Source organism: Pinus tabuliformis, chromosome X (genome assembly GCF_031772625.1).
Source record: "Pinus tabuliformis cultivar Carrire ecotype Pingquan chromosome X, CPIR1, whole genome shotgun sequence".
Classification (NCBI taxonomy): Eukaryota; Viridiplantae; Streptophyta; class Pinopsida; order Pinales; family Pinaceae; genus Pinus; species Pinus tabuliformis.
Window position 1 is genome coordinate 1,190,192,373 of NC_142308.1, and position 11,672 is coordinate 1,190,204,044.

An 11,672-nucleotide genomic window follows, 5' to 3' on the forward strand; every position below is an offset into this window, starting at 1 on the left:
ACGCCCTTTGTTCGAGCAATTTGCATTATAAAGAGGTTCTCACGTTATGCGGACTACATTATTATGGGTTAATGCGTTGTCTAATACTGAGTTGACAAAAACTTGGCTGTGTAACATATATCAAATTACACCACAACATCTCAATATCACAACACAACCATAGCATGGCAACATAACTAAGTAGCCTCTAACAATAGGAAACACAGACTTAACTCCTTTCCTTTTGATCAACAACACTTAGCCTTAGTGTCAAGCATACCAAGATACCCCACAAGCATAACATATCAAGCATATTTTTCTACTCCTTTACTATCAATAACAATATAGCCAATAATGTTGCAATTTGATAGGGAATAGTTTGTAAATTTCTATATAACATCCCTTCAATATAAAAAATTATAATTTTAAATTTGATAAAAAAATTAAGTAAACTAAAATCATATATATTGATGCAAACTAAAATTACCACAAATATATAAATTAAATGATTAGTAAATATATATGGGTATTAATATATCAATCTACAATAAACATTGAAACATACACTTCATAATACATGTTACAATTAGAAAAAACATAAAAAAACAACTAAATTTTAACTTTATTTTATATTGTTATTATTATTAATTATAAAAATAATTAATATATAAGTTAAACGTTCCCCATACACACATATATATAAAGTATGAAACGGGATTCTTAACTATGGAGATATACCCTCATTTTAATATAGAGTTTTTTAATCTATAAATAGGTTTTGCTAAAATGTCATGGTCTAATATTATCGCTTATCAATACCATGAACCCAAAAAAGAAAAGCATACTTCTTATGGAATTTGTTAAAATAACATTTTTTTTCAATTAATCAATTTAATTAAGAGAACCAAAATGACATAATTATTTTGGTGATAAATTTGGTCAGTCTTTTTCTTTCAATCTTACTTTCATATTTGAATTGTAATCTGAGAGGGATTAATTGAAATCACAAGTTTGACGGGTGAACTCTTGACAATCTAAGTATCCTTTCGGCTTATTTTCGTATTTGAATTGTCTACAATCTTGTGAAAGGGATTCATGAAATCACAAGTTTGGCGGGTGAACTCTTGACAATCTAAATATCACAAAAGTTTCAAATCAATATTTGACAACAAATATTTTCCCCAAATTCCAACCACAAATTTGTGTTATTTAAAGTGGTTTTTTTACTCTATATATGTATTCAGCCCCCAAAAATCCGTAGGGCACTTCGATTGTGTAGGGTTACCCATTAAACTTGCAATTTCAATAAATTCTGGAGAAATTTTCGAGAAATTAAATTAGAAAAAATCACAAAAAAAACTTCCAACAAATCACACTAAAAACAACTCAATTTACTATTAAAATATTATTTTATACCACTCAGCTTCTTTACAGAATTGGACTCTCTTGACATTTCATCACTTTTCTGAACTTATACCATTCACCAGTTAAATTTAACAAGTCAAATTTCCGTGTTGGACCATCATAAATAAAATACGTACAATTCTCTATTAAAATACTTCCCAACCCACGTGAAAACGTTACGGCTTCTCGGAAGTTGTTGGACATTCATAATCTCCTCGTTCGTTTTCACGGCTTCTCGGAAGTTGTTGGACATTCATAATCTCCTCGTTCAAAATAGCTCATTCGTTCTATACTCTAGCAGCTCTCCCTTCCCACTCCCAATCCTTTCATTCCACATCCCAAGTTTCGCAGTAAATACGAGGTTAACACTGTCAAGCATCATCATGCCTGTGGGTTCAGACAAATTTTCCTCACTTCCTAATGAGGTTCTGAGCTTCATCCTCTCTAAAGTCCCAATCAGAGAGGGTGTCAGATGCTCCGTTCTTTCGAAAAGATCGAGGTTTCTCTACACTGAAATACCCCAACTCATATTCTCTCCCTATCTCCTCTTGCAGGGGTCCGTGACACCAGATCAATTATCGATCTTCATGGCAGAGAATGCAATATCCAGCATTCTGCAATCGCATTCCTTGGATCTAGAGGCCTTTCATCTTTTCAACGACACTACAGGCACTCGCACCCACCCAGTTGATAACAAATGGGAATTTAGTCGCGAAAGCGTATCAAAATGGGTGCAGAATATAGCAGACAAGAATGTCCAACACTTCAACCTCAGCTATTCCAGGGTAAAAGAAATCCCGCCTCCTGCCCTTTTCTTTTGCACTCATCTCACTACGCTCACACTCACCACTTTCATTCTCACCCATATTCCAACCCACTCCTCTGGATTCAACCATCTCACTACTTGCTCCTTCAGAGACATACGATTGACAGATGATTCATTGGCCTGGTTTACATCGCATTGCCCACTTCTGCAAAAACTTGAAATAACTTACTGCGATGGCCTGAAGAGGCCCACCATCTCCGCTCACAACATTTTGCTTTTAGCTGTACTGGTATGGGATGACATAGAAACTTTAACAGTCAACTGCCCCAAAATTAGAAGCATTGAGGTATGTTTGGTACATGATTTAAGAGTGAATGGGGTGTTCTTTCACGAGCTTTCAGTTGGGATTGTTGCACTAGAAATGCAGTGCGAAATAAATGTGATTGGATTGGAAATGGATTCGACTTTCGCCATGGACAGTATCTCGGCGCAGGGATTTTTTAAGATAGTGGGGAGTTTCAAAGCTTTGAAAAAGCTAGGAATCCACATTTGGTTGTTCCTCTTATCAACCTGCTTCAGGGACTTCGTCATCTTGAGTGTCTAAGAATAAGTGGCTTGTTTCTTCTGGTAAGATATAGTTTCTAAGGATATGATTATTATTTAATTTATGTGTTTTTGCTATTGAACTCAATAGTTAAAATGGATTTCTCTTTGTAATGCAATACAGGAATTAGGTAGAGATCATATACCACCGCGTTTGAGCACTCCACTTCGCAATCTGCGGTATATGATGGTAGAAATAAACAAATTTGACAAGCGAGAAATTGGATGTGATGGCTTGTCTGCTTCAGAGCGCCCCTGCACTTGAAGATCTCAGATTTGATTTGCCAGAGAAATATGAGGAGGCACAGTACACCCGATTTTTACAGGAATTTGTAGAGCCTTGGCAATTAAAATCAGCACGACGCCGGTGGGTTCAGACAAAGCTTCCCCGATTCCAAATGAGCTTCTGAGCTTCATCCTCTCCAAGATCCCCATCAGACAGGCATTCAGATGCCTCCCAAATTGTAAGATCCCATTTGCCTGAAATGTCATATTTGTCTATCGTCATTGAAACATGTATTTTTGAGGGTATTTATAGGAAATGTCATTCGTCTATCGTCATGACTTTTCTAGCCACTATCTTTCAAAATCCTCGTCACATGACAATTGAAACAGGTATTTTTGAGGAGATTCCTTGGTAAATTTTAGGTTTAATGCATCCATTACTATTTTATACATTCAAATCAGGACGTCTAAACGTTGAATACTACTTAAAATTTGGCTAATGTGAATTATTAATAGAGAACGTTATGGAAGCACTCAGCTATATGAATTTGTTTTCCCCTAAATGAATAAATAAATATGTAATATGTAATTTGATTTTCCCTCACTAGGAAATAAACAAATGATGTTAAGAGATTGCTAACACAATTTAACATAATATTGACAAGTATGAAAATTTAATCTGCTAATGGTCTTTGTTCAAAATTATAAATAATAAAAATAAACTACAGTGAGAGATTGTTAACGAATTAAGTACAAAATGTTTATTTGTTAAGGGAACAAGTTTAAAGTTAAGAAATAAATTAGAATATGAGCTTGCTAAAGAAAATAATCAATATTTTCAATCATGTAAATGTAATGTTAGAAAGGTTATAGAATTTGTTAATTTGGTATAATGTAAGTGATTTATCTTTATCTTCTAGTTTTGAAAAATATTTTGTTTATTAATTTTTACTTTTAATGATTTTTTATGTCATGATTTTTCTTGAATTTATGCCTTACAACGTTACAACGCTTCTTTTATTCATGCTGGATTTTAAAAAAATTAGACACGAAAAACTCACAGAAAAACCTTGCAAAAAGTACTAAACACAACTAGCTTTTTCTTTGCGATGTGGTTCAATTTCTAGTATATTAAATTTGATTAATTGAGTCGAAAGGCCTCTCGAGCCAAGTATGGTAGAGATGCTGTAATGTAATGTTTAACATTTTGACTAAGTCAAAATAGATAAAAATAAAAATAAATAAAAGGATTAATGTAATGCAATGTAATGTAAACATTTTAACTCGGTAAAAATAATAAAATGAAAATAATTCTATAAAAAAATAAAAAATAAAATGACCCATGGTATTCATGTGGAATATACCCTAGGGACCATTAAACTAGTCTAGATCCATTTTAACTCTAGAAAACCTCATTTAGAGTGAAAAGAGATGTGATCCCTCTCAACATTTAATAGAACAAGAATTAAAATAGATCTAAAATACTATATAATTATTTTAATATAATTTAATTTAATTTAATTTATAATGTTAATCAAATAATTTATATTATTATTAGTTATTTTTATTGTTTCTTTTATTTAGGAAATATATATATATATAATTTTGATATATAGTTACAGATGCATATTGACACTCTTTACTAAAAAATTTTATTTTTAATATCTGAAACAACTTTAAAATAAAGCATGTTCAAAAGGTTTTGACTTTATTCTTATTTTTCCAAATTGTTTAAAATTTTAAAATATTTTAAAAAAGAGATGTAATGCTAATATAAATCCAAGATAGGAATTGTCTTTATTGCCATTTTTTTGATTTTCCATGTCATTATTAAATGGAAAATTTTGGAGTACAAATCTTGATTTGTGTTATTTAAACTAGATTTTTTATTGTATATATGGATTCAGCACCTGCAAAAACCCCTAGGTCACTTTAATTGTGGAGAGGTTACTCATCAAACTTGTAATTTTAATACTTTCCTTTGAGATTTTAGAGAAATTAGACCCAAAAACCCACGGAAAAACCTTCCTAAAAAATTTAATAAAAACAACTCATCCAAAAGTAATTTTTTATATATAAAAAAATTAACTTAAAAAATATATATATATATATATTATTATATAATATATATTTATTATAAAATTTACAATTAGATTATTTTTTATAAAAAATATATTATATAAAATATTTACTATTGTAAAATAGTAAACTTTTTGTAAAATTAAATTACGTTTTTAATATAATCATTTTATAATAGAAATAAAGAATATATACATTATAAGACACTGAAACCAAGTATCATGTGTCATGTAGTGTATTTGTATAATATTGTTATACATAAATTTATTATTGATATTCTTTTAGTTATACAAATTAATTTAAATATAAATATTTTAATTTCTTAAATTTAAATATATCTTTTCTTTATATTTATTGTAACAAATTTTAACATAAATATATACCTTTGATGACATACTTCCGTAACATAAATATATTCCTTTGATGGCATACTTCTGTAAAGCATAAAGGAGTGAGAATTAAAACTTTCAAATACTATGGTGTACATGTGTGTTATTCATGTGATTATATATATATGAATAGGATTTTTAAAATTAATTTAAATTTATCTTAATTTAAATTGAATAATTATTAATAAATTTTATATATTAAATTAAAATTTGTATTAGTTATTATAATAATAAATAAGTAAATAATTTTATAAATTGAATTAATTAAGTGTTCTTCCTAAATTAAATATAAATGTAGACTAACTTATCTTGTGTTTTATTTAGTTTTATTTATTATTTTAAGTAATATTCTTTTTAATAATAAATTTTATTTTTCATCGTTTTATTGTTCATAATTTAATTATTATTTTATTAATTAATAATTATTTTATTTTATTTTATTTTTATTTAGTCAAAATGTTTAAAGAATATTGCATTACAACATCTCCACCATATTAGAGAGAATCTCTAGGGGCTATATATACATATATATACATATATATACATATATATATATATATATATATATATATATATATATATATATATATATATATATATTTATTTATTTAATTAGGTTAAAAGTTGAAAATTTAATTATTTGAGCTTGTAAATTTTCTTTATTGAACTTGCATTTTAATGTTTAAATGGATTTAGCATTCCTAAAAACACATAAATATTGCGCATTTCAAAAGTAGAAGTTGAACACTTAAATTTTGAACAAAATTCACTTAAAACTATACCAAAAAAAGAAAACTTATAACATTTATAATACAATTTAAAAAATAATATAACATATTAAAATAAATGTAATGAATTATTACCCCATCAATTCCCATTGCATTTAAGAGGAGGGATATGCCATGTCTATCCCACCCGATGCAATCACACATTTTAACTAATATTCATTCCATTCATAATAATATGGAAACCTACTCTCTCTCTCTGAGCTTCTAGATAGTCAAACTTAGCTCCATGTTTATCTATTATACCTGTCACATTCTTTCGTAGGTGGTAATTTTCCCCATGGTGCATGCCTTGTGGAGCTAGACTCCAACTGCCATGACCCAGTTTTGTGCAGAAAGTGTTGTGGCTTGGCCCTGGTTCAGAAGATAGCTCTTCACTATAGTGATGGCTCTATGAGGTGGTATTATAAGGTGGTCCTAACACTAGGAGCACTAGTGTCTAACAAATTCAATTTGTGCAAAACATCAACAGGAGGAGTAGAAAAATAACAGTTGAGAACATGACCTATTGGACACTAGTGATGGTTACGGCAGAAGTTTTATTAGGGGGGCAGTGACAGGAACAACTTATCCTCTATTGAAAGTAGTTCCAAGCTCAATGAGTTGACCAATGTTGTGTAATTCATTCTATGTCAAATATATACAACTCCTTCAACCATTTCAAATGGATAACATTTATATGGTGTATGTTGGTAGGTATATTTAGAGTGTCATGGTTTTGTGCACTAGTATTGGTGTTTTTAGTTCTTTGTGGTTGTTGAACCATGCCCAATGTCCTTCCCTCTTCATCAATTCCATGCTTAATCTTACAAGATTTTTCTCTAGTTTTCCTTGCGAGTTGTCTTTATTTGACATTCTATTTAGTTTGTATTCTATCTTATGGTATTCCTGGTCTCCTTATTCTCTTGGGGTTGGATGGAAATGAGAATTTGGGGGTTAATCAAAATCTCTTTCCCTAAAAAAATTGATCTTGAGGCCTATGGGTTATGGCCCACTAAGCCTTATTGGAAGCATTTCTTAGGTTTTTGCCTTTAACCATGGACTTACATTAGACCCATAACCATATAACATTATCGGCTTTTACACTATCAAGAGCCTTATATATCAGCATTAAAATACTTTATAATCCAATTATAAAAGAAATCCCCGCAAAAAGCATCATTTCTGCCTTTTGGTACGACCTCTGCACAGAACCCAAGGTTGTACCTCCTCATTGATCATGAATGGCCCTATCCCGAGTCTTTAACACGACATATATAACTTTCCTTCCCCCGACTCCAATCTCCGATATCACAATATAGCCACATCTCAAGGTTTATATACCCACATATATAAATATATCGAGTCCACCTTAAGTTGCCATTCCTCCGATATGCCGAACTCTGCTTGGGCCCAATCGTTGATCTCCAATTTATCGGAAATCGCTATATTGGCATCCTGACTACACTGTCCATCGGCCCTCCTATCCCGTGATATTTGATGAATCCTTCACTGTTCAATCAACTCCAATCCAATGTTCTACATTGCATTTCCCTATCACAATCGGCATTTGCAAAGGGTTAAGACCCAATTTATCCATGAAGACTTCCACTAATGTGATCAATCTTGACTATTGATCTTTTAGATCTAATGGTTGTTGAGTCTTCTTGCAACTTGATCTAGACCATTGATCCATATGATCCAATGGTTCTACGACATTGTGATAACTTAATCTTCTTCACCTTCGATGGATTTTTGTGTTAAACGTAGTTCTACCACAGTCTACAAAATACTCATATAAATGATATCTCATTATTCAATGGATCGCCATCATGCTTGATGTTCAATCAACGCACTCAAAATTGGGAATTAAACCCTCGACACGCATATAAAAGTTCGATTTCAAATCATTCTCGCATATATACATAACAAAACTTGAAAGGCACAATTATATGACACACAGGGACACACAACATCAACAATGAACATAACTTTCATTATAGATAGCATGAAGACAGCTAAGGCATTTCAGTCTTAGAACAGTTTCCTATTCAATTACATCATGGTCACTCTCTGTTACATCAATTCTACTCTATGCTCTCTATCTCTTATGTTGAACGCAGGTTCATATATATATATGGAAACATTGGATTATTGGATCGAATCACTGAAAGTATCTAATCAGATCTCTCCATGATTTTCTCCAACAAAAGCCCTAAAGATCCATAATGCATGTATGCATATAACACATGGCAGATTACATTGATAACAAGTCTTCGAGACTTATCCATTCCATCCTTTAAATCTGTTTTAAAATAATTTTTTCCCTATTTTTCTCCCCTGGTCCATGTCTTCCTCTTCGCTCTGCTTTGGATTCCTCCCTTTGACTAAGGGAGTTGGATGCTCCTACATCAGACTCCCGAGGCACAAAATTTATGACCTCATGGTCATATACTTCTCCTTGTCCTTAACAATTCTACCCACTACATTCTTCAGTGGAACTGCCTTCATGGTCTTCTGTGAGCTGCAACCAAACCTCTGTAATCACAGTCTCCTTCTGCTGCATGATACCTCACCAAGCCCTCCTCACTCAATCTTTTGGCATCCTTCGGGTTCTCTCCTCTGGAACCATATAAGAACTCGTGCTCTAGGATTGTTGCAATATTCTCACCTTCGGTTGTTGTTCTCTGTGTGACAGTAAGACCATAACTCTTCAGCTCTATCAATTGTACCTCCTGCTCCTCCTCTTTCTCTCTGGAATCTTTTTTCTCGTAGGAAAAATTTCCCAGCTCTGATACCACTTGATGGAAATGAGATTTTGGGAGTTAATCAAAATATCTTTCCCTAAAAAAAATCTATCTTGAGGCCTGTTGGTTATGGCCCACTATGCCTTATCGGAAGCATTTCTTAGGCTTCTCCCTTTAACCGTGGACTTACATTAGACCTAGAACCATATAACATTATCAGGCTTTTACACTATCAGGAGCCTTACATATCAACATTAAAATTCATTATAATCCAATTATAAATGAAAACCCCGCAAAAAGCATCGTTTCCGCCTTTTGGTACAACCTCTGCATAGAACCTGAGGTTGTACCTCCTCGCTGATCGCGATCGGCCTCGTGGGTCTTTAACACAACATATATAACTTTCCTTTCTCCGATTGCGATCTTCGATATTTCAATAGAGCTAGATCTCAAGGTTTATATACTCGCATATATAAATATATCAGGTCCACCTTAAGTTGCCACTCCTCTGATATGCCGAACTTCACTTGGCCCTGATCGTTGATCTCTAATTTATCGACGATCGCTATATCGGTGTCCCAACTACATTGTCCATTGGCCCTCCTATCCCACAATATGCGATGAATCCTCCGTCGTTTGATCAACTCCGATCCAATGGTCTACATTGCATCGCCCTATCACAATCGGCATTTGCAAAGGGTTAAGACCCGATCTATCCATGAAGACTTTTGCCAATGTGATCAATCTCGATCATTGATATTTTAGATCTAACATTTGTTGAGTCTTCTCGTGACTTGATCTGGACAATTGATCCATATGATCCAACAGTTCCATAGCATTCTAGTAACTTAATCTTCTTTGCCTTCGATGGATTTTTGCATTAAATGTAGTTATGCCACAGTCTGCAAAATACTCATATCAACAATATCTTATTATTCAATGGATTGCCATCACGCCTGATGGTTGATCAACACACTCAAAATTCGGAATTAAACCATCGGCCCACACATATAAAAGTTGGATTTCAAACCATTCACACATATATTCATAACAGAACTTGAAAGGCACAATTATATGACACACAGGTGCACACAACATCAACAATGAACCTAACTTTCATTATACACAACATGAAGATAGCTAAGGCATTTCAGCCTTAGAACAGTCTCCTATTCAATTACATCGTGGTCACTCTCTGTTACATGAGTTCTACTCTATGCTCTCTACCTCTCTTATTGAACGCGTAGGTTCATATATATATGGAAACATTGGATTATTGGATCGGACTACTGAAAGGATCCGATCAGATCTCTCCATGATTTTCTCCAACAAAATCCCTAAAGCTCCATAATGCATGTATGCATATAACACATGGCAGATTGCATTGATAACAAGTCTTCGAGACTTATCCATTCCATCCTTTAAATATGTTTTAAAACATATTTTTCCCTATTTTTCTCCCCTGGTCCATGTCTTCCTCTTCGCTCCACTTTGGATTCCTTCCTTTGAGTAAGGGTGTTGGATGCTCCGGCATCAGGGTTTTTCTCACCCTAGTCTCTTGTGATAAAGCATGCCATGCCCCCATAGAGGATGTGTTTTTGCTAGGATTTTGGTGTTATAGGGTCTCAAGGTTGACCATGAGCCGAATGCCGAGAACAACATGCAACAATTATTTTTCACCCATCCACTCCACTAGAAATTTGTGAAAAATATCTTAGCTTGAAACCTTGACCACTAATGACCACCAAGCCTACTCAGGTTCAAAATTCCAAGTTAAAGTGGCAAATTGGATTCTTGACATTGGTCATACGAGGGTTAAGATGGAGCCAATATTTGAACTCGGTAACCCTCCACTGGAAAATGGAAACACTATTAGGTAGGGGTTTGGAGGAAAACCATGATGAACACAACGAAATATTCTACTTTCTAAATGAAATTCAATAACTTGAACATCACCAATTTTCTTGTCTTGCCAATCTTGATTCTTTGCTAACTCACATAGGATTCCATCTTAATTGTTGCCTAAAACCTCTAGCTCTAGTGGGTTCTAGGTCCTAGGATCTAACTGTTATAGGCATATTTGGGCACTGCAACCCCAATCTTATATGTTGATAAACTAAGGGCTCTTTAACCCCTAAAAGTGTTGTTTCATACCCTAAAGGATCATGGTCAAACGGATTACCTCATTCCCCAAAAGTTCCACCTGAAAAACTAGCCAGAACCGGCCAAAACAGGACCATACTGACTGCTCCACTATCAGGGTGCAATTCATACTGACTCCTACACTAGCCAGGTGTGATGCATATTGATGAGGCCTTCTATAGGGTGCGATGAGCAAGGATGGACAAATGTCTGAGATAGTTTGTTAAGTGGATGCTCATGGAATCTTCTAGAAACTTCTCCTATGACACTTGCCTCTCTGAATTTGCCTAGTGATGAGTAAGATATCCAAGAAATCTCCAAGTGGAACCAAAAACAACAAGTGGAATGACACTAATCAAAACCCCAGAGATGACTCACACCCTTTCAGACATCTATAAATGGATCCCTCATCTGAGAGATCTAGAGGCTGGAATTTTGTAATTTGCAAGGAAGTGTTGATAGTTTGTGGTTTAGAAAGAGCATTGTATTGTTGGTGTGATCTTTCTTTTCATAAGGTGAAGAGGGATTTGATGCTAGGATGATGATGCTGGATCAGACAGCTAGGTTGTAATTC

The 11,672-nt window shown here is 33.4% G+C and overlaps 1 protein-coding gene across 1 annotated transcript; it reads left to right on the top strand.

Moving 5' to 3' along the window:
* Positions 1 to 1,766: 1,766 nt before the first annotated feature.
* On the top strand, positions 1,767 to 2,753 carry LOC149144206 (F-box/LRR-repeat protein 25-like). The gene has a single exon (XM_089452068.1). The coding sequence runs from the start codon at positions 1,767 to 1,769 to the stop codon at positions 2,751 to 2,753; it is 987 nt and encodes a 328-aa protein (XP_089308194.1).
* Positions 2,754 to 11,672: the final 8,919 nt, after the last annotated feature.

Bases quoted from the DNA above. Each gene is read 5' to 3' on its own strand.
- LOC149144206 (XM_089452068.1), top strand. From the start codon at position 1,767: ATGCCTGTGGGTTCAGACAAATTTTCCTCACTTCCTAATGAGGTTCTG.